Source organism: Danio aesculapii, chromosome 8, assembly GCF_903798145.1.
Source record: "Danio aesculapii chromosome 8, fDanAes4.1, whole genome shotgun sequence".
Taxonomy (NCBI): Eukaryota; Metazoa; Chordata; class Actinopteri; order Cypriniformes; family Danionidae; genus Danio; species Danio aesculapii.
The window spans coordinates 18,463,431-18,490,995 of record NC_079442.1 but is presented as its reverse complement, the minus strand read 5'-3'; the positions used below and the strand labels follow the sequence as shown (position 1 = coordinate 18,490,995).

At 36.4% G+C, this 27,565-nt stretch overlaps 1 protein-coding gene across 1 annotated transcript in view; it reads left to right on the top strand.

Annotated features, from left to right (window-relative positions):
* Positions 1-6,862: 6,862 nt before the first annotated feature.
* Positions 6,863-27,565, top strand: part of cabp1a (calcium binding protein 1a) — a 44,141-nt gene continuing 23,438 nt past the window's right edge. The window contains exon 1 of the mRNA XM_056464314.1: positions 6,863-7,738. Within this exon, the coding sequence (XP_056320289.1) occupies positions 7,055-7,738 (684 nt within the window). The 5' untranslated portion in view covers positions 6,863-7,054. The remainder of the gene's footprint in view (positions 7,739-27,565) is intronic.

The window sequence follows — 27,565 nt, the reverse complement described above, 5'->3', positions numbered from 1 at the left end:
CTTCTCATTTTCCTCAGGGGGACTAAAATTACTGGCGTAACTATATTTAAGAACACTTGGTCCCCATAAAGTTACTTATATTTGGTACACACACTTGTATAGCTTTCATTATGAGGACTTCCCATAGACGTAATGATTTTTATACTGTACAGCATGTATATTCTTTCCTCCTTCGCAACCCTACCACTAAAACCAATGCAAAAAAACCTCATTCTGTGTGATTTATGTGCAGTTTTACATATGGGGACTTAAAAAAGCTTAATAAATAGTTTAATTAACTGGTATTACTACCCTTACCCTACAATTGTGGCAATTTGGTCCTCACAACTTGAGGAACATATATTTTACACAGACACACTTTTCTACCCTTTTTTATCCCAACAGCCCTGAATCTAACAGACACTAAAAAGTCAATGAGGAATGAAGTATTCTCAAACTTTTGCAAAAGAATACATGCAGCTTGTCAAAACTCATTCTTCATTCATTCATGCAAAACCTCTCCATCTGATTATATATTTACAAACTCAAAGGGCAGATATTACCACATCCCAGGCCTGTAATTTTAATCAGCGCCTGTTATTTAAGAACAAAATGCCTTCAGCTGAATAAACCTCAAATTCTTTGTCCAGATGATCAGATGTTTATTTAAATAAGGAGTTTAATGGAGATTTTCAGAAGTGTTGAAATATAGTCTCATCTGAACAGGGCTAAATACAACTCTGGACAAAATTTAGAGTTGATTTTAGGGTTGCTATTTCTCTTGTTTTCCCATTAATTGGTAAATGTTTTGAGCTAAATTGCTCATTTGTGATTTATTTTATAATCTACTGATAACATGATGTCATTAGGTCAGTGTTTTCAGATATTTTCATCCACGTTAAAGAAATATATTGTCATTTAAAGCATTTTTTAAAATTATCTTTATTCAGAAAATGACAACTTGTCAAAATCATAAATGTTTTCTCTTGATGTGATTAAAAATCAGGGGTATTCCATCAAATATATGAATTTTCTAACTCGTTTGAAGTTAAAACGTTTCAATGTGGTCATGTCATTGGCCCACTGCTTGTTGTCAAACTATTTCATAACTGTAACAAGAGGCAATTCAATCATAACTTAATGCTAACACAGCTATCATAACATTATTTAGCAATATGTGGCTCTTTTTGGATTCTCTGAAGCTTTAGAAATGAAAAATGTACAACATGAAATACGTTGAAGATCATCACTGAAGATGGTCTATAAAATCTAAATGTGCAATGTTTGATTTTAATATCGCACATTGTTAGTCTTGAAGTAAACAATTAATCCGCAAAAGTTAATCCACTGAAAAAAACTGCTTTGGTAACCTTCAATAAAAATCTGATCATTAGAATGCATCTGATTATGGTTTGGGGAAAATATGCTTAGCCACGCCCCTCCATCCATTAGTTTGCTGCCAGGTAAAGATGAGAGGAAGAGCGCAAAAATAAAACACAGCCCCTACTCAATAATCCATTTCAGTTGGAGATGTCCTCATACATAAAACTAATATGAACATCTGTAAACCTGATATTATAAAATAAAAAACTATATTACTATTAAAAAAATATATAATTATATAAATTACTCAAAAACACAACTAAATCATAAATACAGAGCATTTTTTTCAGATTTTTTCCCAATGCTGTGTTACACAAAATAAAAAATAAAATAAAAAATGCTCAGAACTTGTCCACATTAATGGCAAATCCAGAGAAACAAATATATCTCTGAAATGGTTCCTTTTTTCAGAGCTGTATAGGCACATTTTTGGCATCTTGGCCAAACTCCCTCCATTGACCCTTACCGATCATGGCCTCCCAGTCATACCCATCCACTGAATCTCCACTCCACTAATTGCTGCTGTGTGGTGAGCACACTGACGCCTTTGTCCTGTGGCTGCTGTTGCATCATCCAATTGGATGTTGCACATTGGTGGTGTGGAGAGACCATTTCATGATTGTAAAGCCCTTTGTATGGCCATACATGATAAATGCACTATATAAATACACATTACATTACAAAATGCATATTATTACACAATTTACTTTTTGATAATCAGGATGTTTTCTGTTGTAGTCAGTAATTTATGCTAATGATGAACAACTGTCAAAATAAAAATACATGTTTAAATGTGCAAAAATAGAGCAATTCTACTATAACAATAGTAATTACAAAAAAGTCAAGACAACACATATTTTTATGTTGCGTTAACTTATTTTATCAAGTTAATCAGGTTTTGATTCCTTTTTAAAGTTATACAAAGTTTAGTTTACTGCTTTTAGTTAGTTTGATTGAGATATGAAAGTTGAGATATGTAATGTTGATTTGAGCAAGATTTGTTTTACAGTATATATGTATACACAGGGCCGGAGCAAGCTTAAATGCTGCTCTAGGCAAACAGCGCTCATTGCTGCCAGTTGGGGTTGGGACCGGGGCCAGGGGATTGAGAGGGAGCTTTGGGGTTCAGGTTCTATCAAGAGGCCTATAGGTCCCTCTATGGACACACCACCCCTGTATGTATACATTATAAGCCTTCCTGTAAAATTTTTATTAAGTTCTGTTTAATGGAGAGAAGATTCTATCGACACATTTTAAACATAATACACTGTTAACAATTTCCTGCAGATTCTACATTAACTTAATGGTAGCAGTTCGCCAGTAACTTACTGTGAATCAATTACAGTAAAAAAGTACTGTATTTATTTACAGCACAATTTATCATGCTGCATATGCATTTACAGTCTTATATATCCTTACTGTAAAATATACAGCAATTTTCACAGTACAACTTGTACCTGAAGTAAAATACAGCTCATATCACAGTTAAATACTGTGTGATTTTCAAAAATTGTTAATGGTGTATTGTTAAGAATGACCTATAGAATCTACAGTAACTTACTGTAAATGACTCACAGCAAAAATACTGTATTCACATTTACAGCACTATCTTAGTGTATATGCATTTACAGTATTGTGTATCTTTTCTGTGAAATATATAGTATTTTTCACAATGCAACTTTAAAATACAGTAATATGCTGCATAACTAGTAAAATACACTTCAATTTACTGTTAAATACTGTGTCATTTACAAAAATCATTAGTAGTTTTCATTTCTAATTTTTAGTAACACGTTTATTTTGTTTTTGTCATAATGATAGTAAATAATATTTTGCTAGTTATGTTGCAAGACACTAATATTCAGCTCAAAGTGCTATTTGAATACTTAACTAGGCAAGCTAGGTGCTCAGTAGACCATCAGGGAAAAAAATGACATAGCCAAGCTGCCATAGCTAAACCTTTGGTCACTCGTGCCAATGCCAAATGTCAGTTTCAATGGTGTCAGCAGCAAAAATCTTGGGCTGTGAACAATGCGAAACATACAGTTGAAGTCAGAATTATTAGCCCCCCTGAATTAATAGCCCCCTGTTTATTTTTCCCCAATTTCTGTTAAACGGAAAGAAGAGTTTTTTCAACACATTTCTAAACACAATAGTTTTAATAACTCATCTCTAATAACTGATTTATTTTATCTTTGCCATGATGACAGTAAATAATATTTGACTAAATATTTTCAAGACACTTCTATACAGCTTAAAGTGACATTTAAAGGCTTAACTAGGTTAATTAGGTTAACTAGGCAGGTTTGGGTAATTAGGCAAGTTATTGTACATCGATGGTTTGTTCTGTAGAGCAGTGTTTCCCAACCCTGTTCCTGAAGGCACACCAACAGTACACATTTTCAACCTCTCCCTAATCAAACACACCTGAATCAGCTTATCATAACATCAGAAGAGACTCCAACACCTGAAGTTAATGGGTCAGAAAAGGGAGACATCCAAAATATGTACTGTTGGTGTGCCTCCAGGAACAGGGTTGGGAAACACTGCTGTAGAGTATCGAAAAAAATATAGCTTAAAGGGGCTAATAATTTTGACCTTAAAATGGTTTTGAAAAAATTAAAAACTGCTTTTATTCTAGCCGAAATAAAACAAACAAGACTTTCTCCAGAAGAAAAAATATTATCAGACATACTGTGAAAATTTCCTTGCTCTGTTAAACATCATTTTGGAAATATTTAAAAAAAGAAAAAATTCAAATGGGGCTAATAATTGTGACTTAAACTGTATATTGTTCACTGATGAGTCCACCTTCACTGTCTTTTCCATATATGGGAGAGTTATGGTGTGGAGATACCCCAAAGAAGCATACTTTACCACCCAGACTTCCAACTGAAATGAAGAGGGCTAATAATATTGACCTAAAATCATTTAGAAAATGTAAAAACTGCTTTTATTCCTGCCAAACTAAATGAAATAAGACTTTCTCCATAAGAAAAACATATTAGGTAATACTGTGAAAATGTCTAGTTCTGTTAAACATCCCTTGGGAAATAATAAAAAAAGACTCAATCCTATTGTCTTAATAATAATTTTAACTAATTAGGCCTTGACACGGCACTTTTGTTAGTTTGATTTTGTTTTAAAAAAAACAACTGCTGAATGATTAAATACAAGTTGTGTGTTTTTGCATCCATCTTTTGCAAATAAGGCTTGTAGTGAGCAAGGCCGGGGTGGACTTTGGAGTCAGAATGTCATGTTTTATGCAGGTCCTCTCAGTTGTGGTTCATGAGGAATAAATGGACCGTGCAGTGGCCTGAGGCTGGGATGTCCTGCATACGCGCCGCAAAGGGACGTTGTGCTTAATCAAGTGTAAATCTGTGGGCGAGAGAAGAGAGAAGAGTCCTCAACATGATGTGTTCAGAAAACTTCATCACTCCAGGACAGAGGACGCATTCAAGAGGCTGAACCACGGGTTTTAGTTTTAGTGCAGCTCATGTAAATATAGTGCTTTGTTTATGCCAGTGATGCGACCGTACACTGATGACTATGAAAAGATAAATTAAAAAATCAATTGAAATTTGAATTAACAATGTTAATCACCCGCTTTTCTGAATCTCATATTGCATTGTTTTGTTTTGTTTTGTTTTTTGTTCGTCATGATGAGTTGTGAATATTATTCTGGATAATGTAGGCCAAATATAAACTTGTCAAATGGTTTAATTTATATTCTTCTGTTACACCTGTTAGCTCATAATTTTACATAGTCAAACAAGTGATAATAAATGTAATATATTAAGTAAAACATGTTTTGCATGCATTATAAATATTATTTTATTTGATAAAATCCTTTAGCTCATAGGTTTACAAAATCAGGAAACCAATCAATGAATCTTTTATGCGAAAATTTAATTTACAAATATTTTATTAACTTATTTTTTGACAGACCGTTATTATTATATTTTAAATTAAGCATGTATTGTAAACTATTTTATTTAATATTTTTCCATTTATATTTATGTATATATTTATATAATATTTCCCCCACAGTCCAAAGACATGCGGTACGGGTAAATTGAATAAACTAAATTGGCCGTAGTGTATTTGTGTGAATGCAAGAGTGCATGGGTGTTTCCCAGTGTTGGGTTGTGGCTGGAAGGGCATTCACTGCGCAAAATATATGCTGGATAAGTAGGCGGTTCATTCTGCTGTGGTGACCCCTGATTAATAAAGGCACTAAGCTGAAAATTAATAAATTAATAATTATTGTTTTGATTTAATTTTTTCCCATTTAACATTTATCTGAATTTCTACATTCATATAATTTCTCATTTCATCTAAAAAAAAACAAAACAATGTTAGCTCAGACTTCTATAACCTGCGGATAATTATAAATTAAATACATATTTTTCCATTAAACATGTTTTATAAAACTATTTGATTGTTATTTTATATTAAAAACCTGTCAGATCAGAGCTTTACATATGAAATATTCATCACAGATTTTGCATCAAACATACATTATGAACTGTTTTATTTAGTTTGTCATCTTAGCATATATATCTTAATAAGAAGGCATCATTACATTTTAATTGAATTCAAAGTCTCACATTAGACATCAAACTATTTTAGTTTTATTATTTGTGTCACCTCAGAAGTTTATGACAGCACCTAATTAAATATTAAACATGGGTATTGAATTAAAGATACATTATAAACTAATTTATTTATATTTCATCTGATCAACCTGTTACCTTAGAAGTTTGCACTGACAGGAAATGATTCAATATTAAAGAGTTTAAAACTGAATATAACCCAAAACTGAGAATTTTGTCATCATTTAGTCACTCTCCACTTGTCACAAACCTGTCTGAAGATACTTTGAAAAAATGCTGGAAACCTGTAACCATTTAAATTCCATCCTTTTTCGTCAATGCTTAGAGGTTTCTAACATTTTTCTAAATATCTCCTTTTGTGTTCAACAGAATAAAGAAACTCATAAACGCTTGGAACCACTTGAGGGAGAGTGAATGGTGTGTCCATTTTCCTCTTTGGATGAACCATCCCTTTAATACGTTATTTTCTTTCTTTAAACGTGCATTATAAAACATTATTTCATTGACCTTTTATCTGATTTGATTTTACAAAATAAACATGTACTTTGGTTTTATGTGGGCTATAAAAATATTATTTAGTGTGAGCAATGTCAACATAACTATAACCCTTAATTAAGACATGCACTTTGCTCAACATGAATTATAATATAACCCACTTTTATAATCAGCCCACTTTGTTTATGAACAGGGTGAAAATCCTTTCCATATGTTTTTGGTCCATACACTGTATGTTGTGTTGTCACCCACAGGCATCTGATGATGCAGAGCATACGTTCTCCTCGTGTCCTCTCTCTCTCTCTCCCTCTCTCCCTCTCTGAATCTTTTTTTGGTTTATTTCCTAGCCCATCTCCCCTTATACCTACGCGTCCTACCAGAATAGCGCTTACACCGCCTTACGGAGCAATCAGGTGGCACCAACTCCAACATCTCGACAGCATCATTTCAAGCCCAACATGTCATCGAGGAGGTGCCGATGTACCCTCAGCTCTCTACACCGGGCTATTCTATTCAAGTCATAATAATGTGACACATCGGAGGTCAGCCTTTACCTTGAAGGGCATTTGAAAAGGCAGAGGATGAGTTTCACGCTCCCCAAAAGCGAATCGACGACCTCCTTGCTGAGATCCTCCGCACCGGCCAGGAGCGCGGTCCAGCCGCCCGATCATCGGCGACCGCAGCATCAGCGCTCCGCGGCGGCATCTGGAGCGGATCCGGCGGACTGCGATGCGAGCTCGCGGAGACCCCTGTGTCACCCCTCACTGGTCGGTACCCGGAATAGCGCAGAGAAGAGCCACCCACAAGCCTCCCACGGACACGCACTCACCGCGGCTCGCAGTCAGGAGGACCTGTCGGAGCTTCCAGGTGGAGGAGGAGAGCGCAAGACAACCAGGCGACACCACCATCATCACCATCACCATCATCACCACCACAATCGTCATCATCACCATCACCGCCACCGCTCCACTCGGGACGACCTGCCCCAGGAGCCCCGACCCAAGCACTCTCACGCCGCTCGCATGCCCAGCAGAACTCAGTCTTTCTCCGAGTCTAGAGACGAGACGGCGCTCTTTTTTGAGTTTCCTCCGCCGGCTCGACCGGGCTCCTCCACGAGCAGAGAGGCGGGTCCAGCCTCCACCGCCTCATCTTCGCCGGTGCCCGCGTCCTCCAGCCGTTCCTCCCGGAGGTCAGCGAGGTCCAGCGCAGCATCTTCCGAAGCAGACTTCAACCTGCGCCCCTTCCTCAGCTCAGTGTTCGGACAGGTAAGGCCCGAGCACATGCTAGGGAAATGACTTTTTTTATGGGTGTTAAGTGATTATTAGCCATAAGCAGAACAAATCGACAAGTAAATGAACTTTGCTCTAATAGACATGATTTTAGTAAATGTCATACTTATGTAAATTAGAAGTTTCTGTCATCGAGTTATGTAGTCTGAACATGTGCTAATAACATATAGGACGTTTTTTTGTTCCTTTAATAGTTCCCATTTAGTTCCCATTTAATAGTTTTAATATAATAAGCTGTAGTACATTTTTATGTTAATTACCATATGTTTTATCACAGTTTTCTATAAGCTTACCAGTGGTAGCAGAATTGTTTTAAACAAATATTTGATTGAAATATTACAAGAATGTTGTTACTAAAATGTTACTAAAAGTTTGCTCTACATTATATTTTTAAGGTTTTTGTATGTTTATGAATAGATAAATGATTATTAACATTATCTGTAATATGTGGGTAAAAAATTCCAAATACTGAGAAATTCATCTTTAAAGTCGTCTAAATCAATAGCTTAGCAATGCATATTACTCATTTTAAAAGTATTTATATATTTACAGTAGTAAATTTACAAAATATCTTATGAAAGATGATATTTTCCTGCTGTGATGAGTTATGGCATACAAGAAAAATAAATAATTTTGACCCATACAACATTCCAGGGTCACAAATAATAATGTCAAAATATCAACATCAAAACTCTTGTGCAGCAATCAAGAGTTCTCAGTTATATTTTGGGTCTTCAATTGAAATCATTCCACATGTTCAATGAAAATGGTTGAGTGTGTCAACAAAGATTTGATATGTTGTGTACAGCATGAATAACTGAATAATTATCACACCCAAATGTGTTGAAACCTCAATAAAAGGTTTGGGATGATTTAAAAGTTTTACATTACAAATAGTGAGAAGAGGCGACGCAGTGGCGCAGTAGGTAGTGCTGTCGCCTCACAGGAAGAAAGTTGCTGGTTTGAGCCTTTGGCAGTTGGCATTTCTGTGTGAAGTTTGCATGTTCTCCCTGCGTACGCGTGGGTTTCCTCCGGGTGCTCAGGTTTCCCACACAGTTCAAAGACATGTGGTACAGGTGAATTGGGTAGGCTGAAATTGTCCGTATAGTGTATAAGTGTGAATGAGTGTGTGTGGATGTTTCCCAGAGGTGGGTTGCAGCTGGAAGGGCATCCGCTGCGTAAAACATGTGCTGGATTTGTTGGCGGTTCATTCCACTGTGGTGACCTCGGATTAATAAAGGGACTAAGCTGAAATAAAAATGAATGAATGAATGAATAGTGAGAAGACATACAGCCTCAATTTGTGTGTGGAAAAAAAATTGATGTTATAATCATCGGTGTGTATATAGATGCTGCATTCAACTGCTTCACACACATCGATGCATTTGTCATCTTGAAAAAGTCATTTAGTCATCATTCACAGGCAAAAATCAATGATTTTCATGATGCCGCAAGATGCATTGCAAAGCCTGTTTTAAATACTCAAACAAATGTCATTACCTTTTACAAGCGATAATGTGTTGTTTGGTGGTTTTATGTGTATTAACTCTGTCTTCCAGTTTTTTCGAAAAATGATAGTGTTAGCTGAAGCCTTTGTATTTTTGTATTATGTTGATTATGATGGATGGATGGATGGATGGATGGATGGATGGATGGATGCATGGATAGATAGATAGATAGATAGATAGATAGATAGATAGATAGATAGATAGATAGATAGATAGATAGATAGATAGATAGATAGATAGATAGATAGATAGATAGATAGATAGATAGATAGATAGATAGATAGATAGATAGATAGATAGATTGGATGGATAGATAGATGGATAGATGGATAGATAAATGGATGGATGGATGGATGGATGGATGGATGGATGAATGGATGGATAGATGGATGGATAGATAGATAGATAGATAGATAGATAGATAGATAGATAGATAGATAGATAGATAGATAGATAGATAGATAGATAGATTGGATGGATAGATAGATGGATAGATGGATAGATAAATGGATGGATGGATGGATGGATGAATGGATGGATGGATGGATGGATAGATAGATAGATAGATAGATAGATAGATAGATAGATAGATAGATAGATAGATAGATAGATAGATAGATAGATAGATAGATAGATAGATAGATAGATAGATAGATAGATAGATAGATAGATAGATTGGATGGATAGATAGATGGATAGATGGATAGATAAATGGATGGATGGATGGATGGATGAATGGATGGATAGATGGATGGATAGATAGATAGATAGATAGATAGATAGATAGATAGATAGATAGATAGATAGATAGATAGATAGATAAATAGATAGATAGATAGATAGATAGATAGATAGATAGATAGATAGATAGATAGATAGATAGATAGATAGATAGATAGATAGATAGATAGATAGATAGATAGATAGATACAACCTCATTCTTATAACATTTGTTTTGTATCTGAAAATAAATCACTCATATATAAGTGTAGCTGGGGCTTAACTATGGTTGGCAACACAATCTCACGCCAATTCGTAACTTTTTGATTTAGTGGCTTATTCGTACGAATTCGTGTGATCTAATTTGTACAATTTAGTACGATTTGCTCATCCGCCAATGACGGTTGGGTTTAGGGGTGGGGTTAGGTGCCACGCCTCCTTTTTAAAATCGTACAATTTCGTACAACTGAACTCGTACAAATTCGAAAGAATTAGCCACTAAACTGTCAAAACGTAAAATACTTACGTTTTCTTGTGAGATCAGGCTGATGGTTGGAGATACACAGTCAGCTTGCAAGTGTTCTCAGATCAGCTTTGGCAGTTTCAGTCTGCCATTTGACTTACTTATAGCAGTCCATAGAAACTGCTGAGGCATCTATGTATATTTATGGTTGCTTTATGAATCCAAATAAGACTGATTATATTTATCAATTTAGATATCATTCCTGTGAAGCTTCTTCATATATTGCTGCTTCAGTGTTTTTGGATTTTGATGACATTTAAACATTTCAAAATGGTGCGGCTGACGATATTTCATATAATATCAAACCAAGCTAATGCCACTGGCTCTAAAGAAACTCAATTGTGTTGTCCCCCTGCGTTGGCTTGCTTTTGTTCTGGACCAAAAAGTTGACTTTAATATAAGACAGTACACCTATACGTATAAATGACCAAAATCATAATTCAAACTGAACTGTAAAATACATATCTGTTAATTAACAGGTTGTATTTTGTGATTCACTAGTGTTTCCCATCTATTTATGGTTGTGAATTGCATTATGGGACCTTGATCTCTGCTCTGTCGTCTTTTGGTGTTGAAAATTCAACTCTACATTTTAACAAAGGGACCCTTATTGACATTCTAGTTGTTTTTAAACGATATAATGTATAATAAATAATATATAGAGACATAAGTCTGTAAAATAACAGAAAATGTACTGGCAGTTCAAAGTCCTATAATGCAAAATACGGAATCATGAATCATGAATCATGAATCACGAATCATGAATCACAAAATACGGAAAACGGCTAATTTATGGATATTATTTTACAATGTATGTTGTCTTTAGAGTTCTTCCAAACTTTAAAACTATTAAAACTATCTATTGTCAGTAATGTAGCAATGAATTAAAGATTCATTCATCTCAATGTCTTCCACAATAGAAAAGTGAAGTCAAAACATCCCTGCATATGGCTGCTGTCATCTTTTATGTGACAGGTCAAGTTTGCGCAGTAGTAATTGAGCCATGATATCAAAGTCCTTTCAAATGTCCTACTCACCCTTTCGCAAACACATTCCAATAATCCTAAATGAGGGGTAGGGTTAGGGGTCATGACTTCTTTCAAAAATCATCAGTTTTCATACAAATGAAACCCTATGAATTTGTACAAATTAGTTACTTTGCTGACATTACGTAAAGTTTCCGCGTATACACTGCAAAAACAAAACCCCGTTAAATGCGCTTATGCACATAATACTAAAATAAATGAATGAGATCAATAATAGCAAATTCAAAAAGTTCTTGAATTGCCATGAGATTGTGTTGTTTGCCATCTTACGCACCTAACAGTTTGGCATATGCTACCATAGTATCTTTTAATATTTACACCTGAATTTGCACATTTAATAGACTGAGGGCTCTTTTTAATCAAGGAATATGTGATAAGCAATATTACCAGAATGAATATTCATCTATTTTCATTAGGTGCCCCAGTGTTTTATTCCTGCTCGAATGCTTTCCGACAGTAAACATCTGTTATCTGCCTCTGATTAATAGTGCTGCTCAGGGAGAACTGGATGTCTTGAACGCTTGCCTTCAGTACACGTATCGCACAACTTTGAAAATCAATTGCATTAATAATAAAAGAGTCTTGGCTGGAAGGATGAGCTCAGGGCGAGAGGAAGCTCCTTTGTTGCTTCAGACGTTGAAAGGGTGAATGGATGAAAAACACATCGCCCGTTTGTGAAATGCAAATACTTTTCAGGCATATCCAAAGGAGATTGTGTGTGTGAATGATTAAAAGCTGTTGTGATGTCTGATGGCACCGCCACATTGACTTTGATGGTGCATTGCAGTTATAAAACAACACACACAGATTCGTTTGCACCTTCACTAATGTGGGTCCAATTATTACGGGTATCCAGAAAGCTTTTAAAACTGACATATTGTCATATTTCAGTATCATGTTAAGAAGATACACCACCATTTCGCAGGTGGTAATGGATTGGAGGGTTAGTCATAAAACATACACCAGATCAGACCCCATTAATTATATACGGCTTCGAGGTCGGAGCTGTTTTTAATGTACAAATGGTAAAAAGAAACACTTGTTAGATTAAAGGGTAAAATTAACCACTGGCTAGTTAGAATTCATGGGCAAATAGGACTAATTATGAATTTGCCTTCAAGGTCAGAGCATTTCTCAGTGTAAACCTCCATCTGTCATTGTTTATATAGTCATGGTTCATCTGTTTTTCTCCTTAAAGCCCTTCTATGCAGTTATTGCACAGGATTTTATTGATTTCATAACCAGTCGATAGAAATCGATAATGTCAAGAATTAAATATATATTTTTTAAATCGACCTTTAATACTACAAATTTTAATTCAGGATTAAATTAATATATTCAAACACTTACATTATGCCATGAATGCATTTCACAGTCTTCATTAGCATTCTTATGCCTGGAGATATTATTATAGAGATATTCTTATGCCTGTTGCTGAAGCAAAAATATATCCTCCATCTGTCATTGTTTATATTGTGATGGACCATTTACACTTCTCTCAGTGTTTGTCATCCTGCATACAGCTATTACAGGGTTTTCTTTAAATAAATTGCTAGCCAAAGTGACAAATATTATATTGTATAATCAAAAAATATTTGCTGCCTGTTCAAACTACTTCTTTAAAATGAGCTGAAACACTATTCTCTGTATTTTTGGGACAAATTAATTGTTTTATGTTCAGTCCACTTAAGTTTGTAAAAACTAATATAGGTTAACTTAATTCCTTCATGTTGTCCCAACACAAATCGATAGTGTGGAGCCCAGCATTTTAACCTAATTGATTAAAAATGTACACTACGTGACAAAAACCTTGTTGTCGATCTCAGTTGTAAGAGCATCAAATAATAACTTGATTTCTAGTTAATCATTTGGAAAAGTGACAGAAGGTAGATTTTTCTGATGAATCATCTGTTGAACTGCATCTCAATCATCCCAAATACTGTAGAAGACTTATTGGAATTCACATGGACCCAAGATTCACAGAGAAATCAGTCAAGTTTGGTAAAGGAAAATCATGGTTTGGGGTTACATTCAGTATGGGGGCATGCGAGAGATCTGCAGAGTGGATGGCAACATCAACAGCCTGAGGTATTAAGACATTTGTGCTGCCCATTACAATATAAACTACAGGAGAAGGCAATTTCTTCAGCAGGATAGCGCTCCTTCACATACTTCAGCCTCCACAAAGTTCCTGAAAGCAAAGAATTGGATTGGCCAGCCCAGTCACCAGAAATGAACATTATTGAGCATGTCTGGGGTAAGATGAAGGAGGAGGCATTAAAGATGAAGCTAAAGAATCTTGATGAACTCTGGGACTCCTGCAAGAACGCTTTCTTTGCCATTCCAGATGACTTTACTAATAATTTATTTATAAGTTATTATCATTGCAGAGATGTATGGATGCAGTCCTCCAAGCTCATGGAAGTCATACACAATATTCATTCTTTTTCCACTGCACCATGACTTTAAATTCTATACTGTACATTATTTTTGTTAAATGACAAGGCTTTTGTCTGAGAAAAGTCAGACCTTACTGTCCTAAATAAATAATTAAAAATCAAGGCATGATCATAATTTATTTTGGTAAAATAAACGCAATCTAGAGGCCTTTGCCTTTCATATAAGCCACTTGATGCCAAATGATCAACTAGAAGTCAAGTTATTATTTGTTGTTCCTGAAAATTGGATAGACAACAAGACTTTTGTCAGGTAGTGTAATGTTTGATACCATGAATTCAGAATTCTATGAATATATTTTAAAGCAGGGGTCACCAATCTCGGTCCAGGAGGGCCGGTGTCCCTGCAGGGTTTAGCTCCAACTTTCCTCAACACACCTGGCTGGGTGTTACAAGTATACCTAATAAGACTTTGATTAGCCCATTCAGGTGTGTTTGATTAGGGTTGGAGCTAAAATCTGCAGGACACCGGCCCTCCAGGAACAAGTTTGGTGACCCCTGTGTTAAAACATTCAAATGGCAGTAGATTATTGATACTTTTATTGATTCTACGTCTTCTTTCTCATTTAAATTTTACTTTATAAAAGTCAATTGTATTTCATAAAACTTGGATTTGATTGTTTAAATTATTGAATGGCCATGTAAATAGCTTCTGTGGGCCCTTTTGAAATAGAACAGTATAAAATAACAAGTCAAATAAAAATGATGAAAATAATTCAGCAAGACAATCACGTTCACAGTTCTCTGATTGAAGTTAATAGTCATATTGACAAGCAGATAAACATAATATACAAAATAAAATGTCCATTTTTAGTCTTTCAGGTGTTTAATTTGTTTGACATATTATTTAATTAATTATTAGCTTTTTATCAGTTCAGAAACCCAGTTGAGGGACTGTCAGTTTTGATGCTGTTATCGAAAAACATTATTTGGTGCGTTAATTAGTAAATAAAAGTCAAAGTAATCTAAAATGAATATAAAAGTCGTCTTAAAGTTGGATACATTAACTAAAATTGGTAACGTAGAAGAGATTATGTTACTATATACAATTTTCATAATTCAATCAGTAATGTAGCCTGCAATTTCAATGGGGTAAACACAGCCTATAATTTACTAACCATTTAAAATAAAAAATATCGATTATTTCCTACTTTACCTCTTTCACAATCTTATTGATTTAGCACAAAAAAACTTTGAGTTCTATGAATTCAATGTCAGGCTTCAGTATGTCAATAGCAACACTTATGCAAGCAGACAAATGACTACAGATAGGATGATGTTGCTAAGCAAAAAATGTGCCCTCCATCTGTCATTGTTTATACTGTAATTATCCATGTAGTGTGAAAAGCGATTTGGTTTCTTTACTTAAAAAGTTATTAAAGCCCTTGCCTTAAAAGTGACAAGTTGACTTTCCTTTTAAAGAAGTCAGTAAACCAATTGTAAATAGGAATGGTGAAGTTGACTGAGCGTAATAAGTTAAGTCAACTTATTTATAGGGCACCTATGATAAAAATTAACTTTTGTAAGCTGTTTGGACAGAGCTTTGTGTATGTATAGTGTGTCCAAAGTCATATTGGAGTGAAATAAATCCAATAAGTCTCTTTTTTCAAAGTTCCTGATGTTAAAATAGGACCCAGTGATTTTGAGGGCCCACTGCAACATGATGTAGGAGTGCGGTTTTCCCCGCCCATCGAATTGATTGACAGATATCATGTTTTCATAATAACATGTATACGCATGCCCACAGAATTATTATTTTTATTTTTTGCAAATAAACTGGCATGTTTGAAATAAAGACAGTAAAATCACTATGTAATTCTTAACCGCTATAATCACAACGGCTGCATAGTGTCAGTAAATGCTAATGTGTGTGGGTGTAATGCAAACGGCATTTGCGTGAGACTCATCATTTCATCACATCAAATAAACATATTTGGCAGTGAGCTGTATTTCAGCTTCATCTGATTCTGTCTCAGTCACTGTGCTGTTTATCTGACCTAACGTATAATGAGAATCAGACACACATGTGTGAACAGTGGGCGGGAAAAGCGGCTAATTTTTACAAAAACAGCTACAATGTACTCAGATGCCAAAATGGTCAGATTCTGGAGGGTATAATAAATAATCTGATGGGTATTTTGAGATGAAACTTTACAGACACATTCTGGAGACACCAAAGGATTATCTTACATAATGTTAAAGGGGTAAAATAGGTGCCCTTTAACTTAAATATAAACATGCACATAGTTCATTCTACTTCATTTACAGGAAACAAATTTACTCGCTTATTTAAGTGAAGTCAACTTATCACTTTTAAAACAACTGAGCAGACGCAGTGATGTGGAATCGACATCAAAAACACAAAAAAATGCTAATCGATTTAATGTCAATACCTTGATGTCTATTTGACATCCACACATTGATGCTCTTTTGACCACTAAAATAATGACACAAAAACAATTATAATTGAAGGAAATTTAATCAGAAATCGAAAATTCCAAATTTACACTACCTTGATGCCAAAATGACATCAAATTGACATCTAAAATTGGCATCCAAAAACATCTCTTTTTCTCCTCCATGACGACACTGATTAAATAAAAAAGTCAACATTTCAAATACACAAAATCAATCTGAATTTATGGAAAACACACACATTATTTACAGACTTCTCATTGTTTGCATTAGGACGCTCATTTACATTTGCTCAGGATATCTGGCTCCTCGTTTAAAGTGATTTCTTAAATGTGCTCAACATAAAATGATTTTTTTTTTTGCCGGTCCTGCATCATTCATATCTAAAATATTAAAGCACTTCATTGGCAATCATGGACAAAATCTCACATTACTGGGAGAAACCTTCTGTTTGCAAGTATGTTGTTTAGGCTGTCAGCCTGAGACACTGCATGAATCAGCTTACAGTCTCTCACTGCGTGCATGTGTGTGTGTGTGTGTGTGTGTGTTTAAACACTATTTACCAGAAATGCCATGTAACAGGCTTCAGTTCATGGGGTGGCACATTCCCTAACTGTCTGTATGAATTCCTGCATTGATGGGGTGTTGAAATAAGACTTACAAAAATGTCCTTGAAAGACAATGCAACTCCTTCCCTCCATAAATCTCTGAGATGGTAAACCAGATATTGCCTTGCATTTTTTTACAGCTATTTTTAATCTCACATCCCTTTGTTCATGTGTGTCATTTCTTCGATATGTTTTTTTGTATGGACTGTCAAACAGGCCCCTCCCCATTTTTTCATCCGGATGTGTTCGTGAGGTTACAGCGACCTTGCCGTGATCTTCGGTGAGATCAACAACCACAAAGTACAGTTTTCTTTTGTTTTAATTCTAGAGTCAGTTTCATACCCAGAGTGTGTATGTGGACGATTAATTGTCTGTCTTTTTTCCACTATTTTTGCTTATATACTTTAGATTTGATTTATTTTATATTATGTGCTGATGGACTGGAAATCTATTCAGAGTGTATCCATATATATGGATCCTTTTTTGTTAGCATTAAGAGTTCTAGGAAGACTCTTTGACTTCACTGCAAAGTTTTCTATTACACAGGAGATTGTTTAGAGTAAAAAGGGTTCTTCAGATTGTTGAAATATTCTTTACACTAAGAAAAAAAAACTATTCTGAGTTGTTTGAACCCAATGTTGGGCCAAATTTGGACTAGAAACAAGACAAAGGGCGCCATCATACACCAGGCACAAGTTGTGTTTGGCACGATTTGTTGTTCTTTTTAGACCAGCGCAACCCTAATTTTCACGTTTTGCGCCAGGTTGTTTAAATAGCAAATCCATTTCCGCCACTTTGTGGACTCGTGTGTTCCTGTCTAAAAAGCAGGTGTGTTAAGGCGCATTGTTTGTGTGTTGCTATTTTGAGGAACTGAAATAGACCGCGCCATTGACCGTTAGTTATGCACTTATACGGTATAAAATCCTTACACGTTGCTTAATACACACAGGATGAACAGCAATAAACAAAAATATCTTTACACATGAAAAAAAAGGATTAAAATGTTACAAAAATTATTATTTTCTACATAAATATAAAAACCACTACCTCCATGCCTTCTTCTTGTCGGGGGGCTTTTTTCAGTTTATTCATGACAATTTGCATTTGTATAATGTTATTATTATTATTATTATTATTAGCATTATTATTTATTATATGCATATTTATATTTGCTTTGATAAAAATAAGATTAGATTTGTCCACCTGGCAGGTTATGGAGACGTATGCATCACCATATGGGGCATAAGAATAGGACGTGTGTTTGGATATAACTCGTTTTTTTAATCATACTTCGTTATTATTGTTTATTTATTCGTTTTCTGGAAATTAGAACTGAATTTAGAAATAGTTTTGAAACAAATCTTCACGCTTAACAAACGAAAGTAAATATGTAGGCTAATGAATGTCTTCGGTGGAGTGTGTACAACATGTTTCTTTATCCAAGAAAGTAAAGAAGTAAAGAGGAAAAATAAATATAAAGAGAAAGTTATGAGGCTGAATGGAGGAGGCTCGTTCTTTATCCTCATGCTGCAGATGGTCTGTTCAACTGTTTTCTCGCTAGTGAAGTGTTCAGTTTTTCCACTCATAAAAAATCTGCCATGTAAATAGAAAATTTGCCATGGTGCGACGCAACTGACTCTGAAAGGGAGTGCGAGATGCGACTTTTATTGGTTTAATGCACATTATGCTCAAAACACACCCATAACTCATTATGAGAATAAGCACAACCCTGTTAGACCATGCGCCAGGGCGCAGAGCGTATTTTTCCATTCTTGAAATAGCAAAAGTGGATTCAGATACACCCTTAATGCTTTTGCTCCCTGCGCTTTAGACTTTGCACCTATATAGATCATTAAAATAAAGCCCAATTTTTTTGCAGTGCGTTTGGTTAAAAAGTGTCATGTAACCCCTCATTTGTGTGTGAGTGTAAAAACTGCTCACTAAAAGGTTTTTCTGGAATCAAAAAGTGGATCTTCTATTGCATTGCAGCACTCCTGTGTAGTATACATTGAGGTTATCGAATCATCAGTGTTGCCAGGATCACAGATTTTCCACACAGTTGGACTCTTTTGAAAATGCAGCTGCAGGAAAATCTCAAAAAAAAAATGCTGGGTTGTTGTGACTCAATGTTGGGTCAAATATGGACAAACCCAAAGTTGCACTAATTTTTAAATTACATTTAAATGTTACTTTTTAACTCAAAAGATTGAATTTGTCCATATAAGACACAATGAATATGTTTACATGGACACCAATAAACCAATTTGTAATACGATTAAGATAATACTCTGGTTAAGAGTCTACCATGTAAACAGCCATTTTGATTTATTTAATCAGATTAAGCTTATAATTGAACTAAACAGAAATCGAATGAAGACATGTGGAGTATGCCGATTTTAGTCAGTTGGACAACTTTCAGAACAACTTTCTCTTTCATTCTAAAAAACATCTTCACACTTTCGATATGAAAACACTGATGCACCATGTGATCTCTGCTGCAAATCATCTGGTCAGCGTGGTTTGGCTCATTAATTTTTTTTTTTTGCGTATTGATGTCTGTGACAGTAGTTTTTCACCAAGATGACATTTTGTATGCATCATATTCATTGTTCCAACCCAGGCTCATTCTGAAAACGTAGTCCCGTGGACGTTTCTGGAGACCGCGTCTTCTGAAGAACGTATTTTTGCAGATTTAGTTTTCTCAAATCCATGAGAAGCTGATGCGTGCGTTTTTTCGCATCTCAAATTTCTCTTGCGAGTGCCGTTCTTGCCCGCTGTTCTCACGTAAACCCACCAGAGGCCGCTGTCGACTGAACGTCTGTCTGACTGTCTGAATGACTGGATGACTGACTGGCCGGTCGACCAATTGACAGACCCACCTTCCTCCTTCCCTAAACCCAACCAATTTCATCGATTGACCCGCCCATCCACTTACTTCCCTAAAACCCAACCAACGATTTACAAAAGCCGTCCAGAAAAAGAAAAGCCCGCGTCTGAATTTTACCACGTTTTCGGATTTTAACACATTCTCCCCCTGTTACACACTCGTTATTCTGTTTTTATCTTACCTGATTTCTGGACCCGCTCTTCCAGGACTCGAACCCTGTCGTCATGGTCATCTCTTCTCTGCGTCTCAAGTCCACCGACGTACACGACGAGCTAACTGGACAAACAGGTTGCGGCGGGAAAGCACTCCACACGGAGTAAGCTGTCGGTAAGTGCAAAAAGGGACGCGTCACACTGCCCTGTAGCATTCGTTTAAAAAAAAAAAATGAAAAGCAGCCATATGTACCCCCGGCTACATAATTCGCGGTCTCCAGAAATGTCCGTGGGACTACGTTTTCAGAATGAGCCTGGGTTGCATTGTTCTGTTACTGTAAGTAAACGTCTTTTCACAGTATTTGCACACAGTTTGTGTTTTTTCTGACACACTTCAACGCTGTCATTTTGCTCTGCTGCCCTACCTCTTGCACGCCACTGATGTGCAGATAAAGTGAGTTTGTGCCTGTAAACACAGCGCCCCTTCTGTTCAAAAAATGTATCGCGGTTTGTTCAACATTTCTACCGATTTAAATCGTCACATATTTGAACTGATTTTCAACCAGCTCACAGTGAATCGCTACATCCCTAATAGAAAACGTAGATTTTTTCAGCAATCAGCAAAGCAAAAATAAACAGTGCGCTCAGTGCTCATTTACCCTCATTCACTATTGCTCACATTAATCCACTAATATAGTCGATTAATGTAAGGAATAGTGAATGTTATAGGGGGGATTTTGGATACAGCCTATAAGTATGTGTATCACATAATATCATAGAAGATATGATAAACCTATCGGTTTGTGAGAATCCAGAAATTGGCTCTGTTTGTTCATTTATTTATTAATTTTCCTTCGTCTTAGTCCCTTTATTCAGCAGGGGTTGCCACAGGGGAATGAACCACCAACTTATCCAGCATATGTTTTACACAGCGGATGCCCTTCCAGCTGCAACCCAGTACTGGAAAACACCCATACACTCTCACTTTTACAGACATACACTACGGCCAATTTTATTTTCTTCAATTCACCTATAACACATGTCTTTGGACTTGTGGGGGAAACCGGAGCACCTGTAGAAAACCCACATTAACACAGGGAGAACATACAAACCCCACACAGAAATGCCAAGTGACCCAGCCAAGGCTGGAACCAGCAACCTTCTTGCTGTGAGGTGACAGTAGAGTAAAATTGGGCTACTTTTCATTCCTTTTGGAGAGTCTTGAGTTATTATTGAGCTTGGGAATTCTCTTGGACCTGGCAATTCTGATTATGACAGACCATCAATTTAAGGCTGAATTTGGGGAAAGTGCAGAAATACTTTGAAAATAGCTAAATATAGAATCAGAATTCTCAGAGAGGAGACTGGTAAACTATAGTAAACTCTGAAAAACAGAACAACTTTACTTTATATAAATACTGTTAGGTTGTTGTTTGGATGGAGACTGATTTGAGTAAATAGTTTGCAATGAATCCTAATCAAGGGGTCAGGCTTAAGAGTAGTAGTAGTAAGTAAATGATGACAGAATTTACATTTTTTTTTGGTGAACTATCCCTTTAAGAACAGCTCTTGAGTAATGATCATCATTGGTCAACATGCAGTAAGAGATAAATTAGTCATACAGTAGCTTCTCTCAGTCAAGAAGTCTTTATAGGTTAATTAAACACCTTCATCTCTTCACACATTCACAGGTCTGTCTCGCTGGTTTCTTTCTCCTTTTCTTGTCTTTTTTTCGAGGCATGCCTTCTTTTCCAATGTTTATTTCTTATGTACATTACCATCCAAGAGCTCAAAATGAACCATTTTGCCCGGTAGCACTGGTCGAACGGCAACAATTTTATGCACTCCCACAAATGCTCCCAAATATATTTTAAGGATGCATTGATAAAATTTCAGGTGCATATGCAACCAAAGCAGTCGCAATTTTGAGCCCTGAAACCTCATCAGGACTCAGACATACAGTGTATCTGGAAAGTATTCATAGTGCTTAATTTTTTCCACATTTCTTTATGTCACAGCCTTATTCAAAAATGGATTAAATTAATTTATTTCCTTTAAACTCTACACACAATACCCCATAATGACAATGTGAAAAAAGATTTTTTGAAATTGTTGCAAATTCTTTACAAATAAAAAACCATGTCAAAGCACAAACCAAGCATGAAGACAAAGGAATTGTCTGTAGACCTCCGAGACAGGATTGTCTTGAGGCACAAGGCTGGGGAAGGTTACAGAAAAAATTCTGCTGCTCTGAAAGCTCCAATGAGCACAGTGGCCTCCATCATCCATAAGTGGAAGATGTTTGAAACCATCTGTGCAGCAATCCACCAATCAGGCCTGTATGGTAGAGTGGCCAGAAGGAAGCCACTCGCCGGCTGGAAATTGCCAAAAGGCATCTGAAGGACTCTCAGACCATAAGAAACAAAATTCTCTGGTCTGATGAGACTAAAATTGAACTCTTTGGAGTGAATGCCAGGCATTATGTTTGGAGAAAATCAGGCACCGCTCATCACCAGGCTAATACCATCCCTACAGTGACGCATGGTGGTGGCAGCATCATGCTGTGGGGATGTTCTTCAGCAGCATGAACTGGAGGACTAGTCAGGATAGAGGGAAAGATGAATGCAGTAATGTACAGAAACATCCTGAATGAAAACCTGCTTCAGAGTGCTCTTGATCTCAGACTGAGGTGATGGTTCAACTTCCAGCAGGACAATGCACACCCAAAGCACACTGCCAAAATATCAATGGAGTGGCTTCACAACAACTCTGCGAATGTCCTTGAGTGGCCCAGCCAGAGCCCAGACCTAAATCCTATTGAACATATCTGGATAGATCTGAAAATGGCTGTACATTGTTGCTTCCCATCCAACCTGATAGAGCTTGAGAGGTACTGCAAAGAGGAATGAGCAAAAATTCCCAAGGGCAGGTGTGCCAAGCTTGTGGCATCATATTCAAAAAGACTTGAGGCTGTAATTGCTGCCAAAGGTGCATCAACAAAGTATTGAGCAAAGGCTGTAAATACTTATGTACATGTGATTTTTCAGGTTTTTTATTTTAAATAAATTAGCAAAAATTTCCAAAAAATCTTTTTCACATCGTCATAATGGGACATTGTGTGTAGATTTTGAGGAAATAAAATTATTTAATCCATTTTGGAATAAGCCTGTAACACAAAAAATGTGAAAAAAGTGAAGAGCTATGAATACTTTCCGGATGCACTGTATATACAAAAACTAATTAAGAAATGTTTAAAATCCTTTAGCATAAATAACATTAATGAAAAAATAAAAAAAGAACAATAAATATTGTTACAATTAAAATCTTTTTAATTATTTCAATGTCTTTTTTCTGTGTTTTACGTCTAAAAAAAACCAATAGCATGGAATATCCAATAGTGCAAATCTGCTGAAGCGCCCCCTCAAGTTTTTAGGGTCTTATCCTGATACAGTACTGCACCAGGATTATGACCTTAGGAACTGCTTTTGCTGTTGATTTTTATTTATTTATTTATTTATTTTTGCTTATGCACATTTTTGTGTGTGTACAGGTGGAAACAGATGCACATTTGAGGATTATGAAATGATATGAAAGATATTGTGTGATTCTCTGTGTGGAATCGCAATGGGTGTGTATTTGCGTGTATATGTCGAGCTTGCGACTGTGCTGACAGAATCAAAAGTGACAGTTAAAAGTAGGTTGCGCATTGAAATTCGCAGAGAGCTTGAAAAGGGGATGGAGGGATAGACAAAAACTAACATATCAGAGGAAAAGCGGCAGAGAAGGGCTTCTGTCCCTTAAACTGTTTCTCGGGATGAATCACCTCGTGGAGAAAAATGAGGAGAGAACAGAGATGGATGGAGGGTGACAGATTAAAAAAGATGTGTGTGTCTGTGTGTGTGTTTGTGTGAGAGAGAACGAGAAATAACATTTCTCTGTGTGTCAGATAACCGAGCAACATAAACAGAACCATTATTAATTGTCCTCTATATCCACTCAATAAGCTTTGATGTTATGCTCATGGCTTGTAAATAAAAGCATGGCTTTGACATTTATAGAGGATTTATGAATACTGAATAAAGCTCACAATAAAGGACAAGGACGGTAACACTACTACAACCTACAATACAGTTTGTGCACACAGATGATGGTACTTTGATATGTGAAGCCTTCTCTGTCATTGGACTGGGAAGTGAGATTTACTGACACAGCATTACTACAGTAGATAACCTCCTTTAAACTGACCTTCATCTGGGTCATGGCACCAACAAGACCTCTTCGTTTAGCCAAAGACTATTAAGACGTGTCACTCGTATAGCTTTGAATGGGGAAAAGTGAAACAGTCAATGTGGTGTATGAAGCCCCGCCTTCTAGTACAGGAGCCAATCATCGATTTAGACTGTTGGTTCTCTGGGGGAGGGGCTTGGACCAGATGTAGGTTTCTGCAGTTTTTTGTGATTTGGACGTTTGAAATGAAACTAAAGAGATGGTTGTTGTTGTTTAGTTGTATTAGTGATTCCTCGTAAAAGGAAATTTAATCGTAATCTTGGCAAGCAATCTTGGAGAATTTGATGTTCAGATAGAATGCTTGAGTATGTTTGGTGGAGAGGCATTTCAAAGATGGCCACCGAGTGACACGACTTGCCTTAAAGGGACTTTGGTCACGTTCAACGTCCTTAAAGTCACGTTCAACTTTATGTGGACATAGAGTGAAACAAAATGTTGTGTTTCGTAGGACCATGGTGCTACATAAATAAAAATAATCATAAATATGAACACAAAACTGGATGTAAAAGCTATTTTGAACCTATTCCTAACTAACAATCCAGGGGTGTGTTTCCCAAACCACGATGTAACTCACGGCTGAACTATCATAATATGATGCATCATTTGGGATAAGAACGATGTAGTGACGAGTGTTTCCCAAAACCGTAGTTTCCCTATAGTTGATCCATTGTTTGAACCACGTTAGTTATAACATTAAACGCCCATAATGATGCTCTAAACGGGGTGGAGTAACAACTTCTTTAGTGGTAATCCCCATAATTTTTTTGTGCAAATTATAATGTTTTACATGTATACTTAAAAATATCCAATATTAGAAACATCAGTGAACGGTGGTACGAGCTGACGATCCTGCAGCTGACCCAAAAGTTTACCAGAGGAAGTGAGGCAGGCAGGAATGTCTAGCAGGTAATTACTACTTGTACATCACATAATTTTGTAAAAGCATGCACTTGTTTTCCATATTCATTAAAATATAAGTAAACGGCACATATAGAGCTTATGTTTCCTTTACAAATATTACTGAGAATACTCCATATTCTATTCTAAACAGATTTTCTCCAGAGTCTTAAAAAGTCTTGAAATGTCTTAAATAGGGTTGGGTATTGTTTGGGGTTATATCGATACCAGTGCTAAATCGATACTTTTAAAACGGTACCGGTGCCACAATACTGTTAAGCCACAAAATTATGGTGAATTACAAATAATTAAATTACTGTAATTTTTTTCTCAGCAATTATGGTTTAAGTAGTTTAAAAATGTGTACTTGAGTACATTTAGCATCATATCTGTACGTTTACTGTTTTCCTTCAACCTGCAGTTACTACTTCATTCATTCATTGTTCTTCAGCTTACTCCTTTATTCATCAGGGTTCACCACAGCGGAATGAACTGCCAACAGTTCCAACATATATTTTACGCAGTTGATGCCCTTCCAGCTGCAACCCATTACTTTGAAACACCCATACACCCCCATATACTCACACACACTTATACACTACAATCAATTTAGTTAATCCAGTTCACCTATACTGCATGTCTTTGGACTGTGTTGGAAACCGGAGCACCAGGAGGAAACTCGCAAGAACATGGGGAGAACATGCAAACTCCACACAGAAATGCCAACTACTTGAGCTAGGACTCGAACTAGCGACCTCCTTGCTCTGAGGCAACAGTGCTAACCACTAAGCCACCATGCCACTCTCACTACTGTACTTCATATGTATTCTTGTCCGCATTAATTGGTCAGGTAGAATAATCAGTCCTATGAATTCCATTCGGTCAAATCACACATACAAATCACATCAGACAGACCAACCTCAAGACATGGATGTTTTATAAATAACAAACATGTTCTGTGTGGAAGCATTAAAAGTATTCAAGGACATCCAAAACTGTACCATAAAGACTACCGCCTCTACTCTCAGTTAATTATTGCACCTGGTAGGCCTGGAAAGTGAGATTTAAAGTGAGACACAGCAAGTCCCAGCTGACCTCCATTACACTTACTCCTATCCGGGTCACGACAGCAACCAAACTCCTCCGGGTCTACTAGCATCACAGCAAGTATAATTAGAGCTGGTGTCTCTATCATGGGAAGCTATAGCACACAAACAAGCACAATAAAGACAGCAGGCTCTTCTGTAGGTTGCTGGGGCACCTCTTGAGGTCAAATGAATGACATTCACTCATACAGCTCTATTACATTGTCCCCCATAAACTTCACTTCCATCCGGGTCACGGCACCAAACATCACTACAAGTTGTACTCACATTGGTCCAAGCGGGAATCAAACCAGCTAGGTATATGGTAGGCATGCTAACAAAAACACTAAAGAGTAGGGCTGGGCTTTACCTCAGTTTTAATTACTGAACGATTAATTTATTTTCAATGGGACTTCAATGTAACAATTTATATGTTTGCTAACAAATGGGAGATTTGAGTTATAGATGTGCTGCTGACAAATCTGCAAAAACCTTGTACATTCTTGTCAATCTAGACCAAAATCTTAGTGGAATATTTACAGTATCTAAATCTATATATCATGAAGAATTATGGTAGTTCTGAAAACAAAAGCGAGTCCAGCACAGTTCTAGAAAGGTGGCTGGGATTTACCTCAGTTTTGAACTATTACTTTATTTTCAATGTAATTATTTATTTACTTGCAAGCAAATGGGAGATTTGAATCATGGACGTGCAGCTGACAAATCTGTACATTTGTGTCAACATAAAGTAAAATCTCAGAGGACTATTTACAGCATCTGAACTTATATATCATGAAGAATTAAGGAAGTTCTGAAGACAAAAGGGAGTCCAGCACAGTACTAGAAATGTGTAATGTCAACAACCATTGATACAAACACTGCATCCATTAAATCTAGCATATTTTCTTATGGACATGCTTCTGATTGGAACTGGGCTTAAAATTCAAGAAAGCTCAAAATCAGTACTATATATAATGGAAGTCAGCTAATATTGGAGCTGTATAAGAAAGTCCCACTCCCCTGGCTCCATGAAAGCAAACTAACAGTTGATGCTAGCAGCTGTGGTCTCGAGTGTCCTTGTTAACGCGCCTGCCTCCCATGCCACAGACGCTGATTTGAATCTTGATCAAAGCAGTTTGAGTAAATCTGGTGGTGACACTGGTGCCATGACCCGGATGGGGAGTGGGTGCACTAGCAACTGACAACATGCCAGATACAG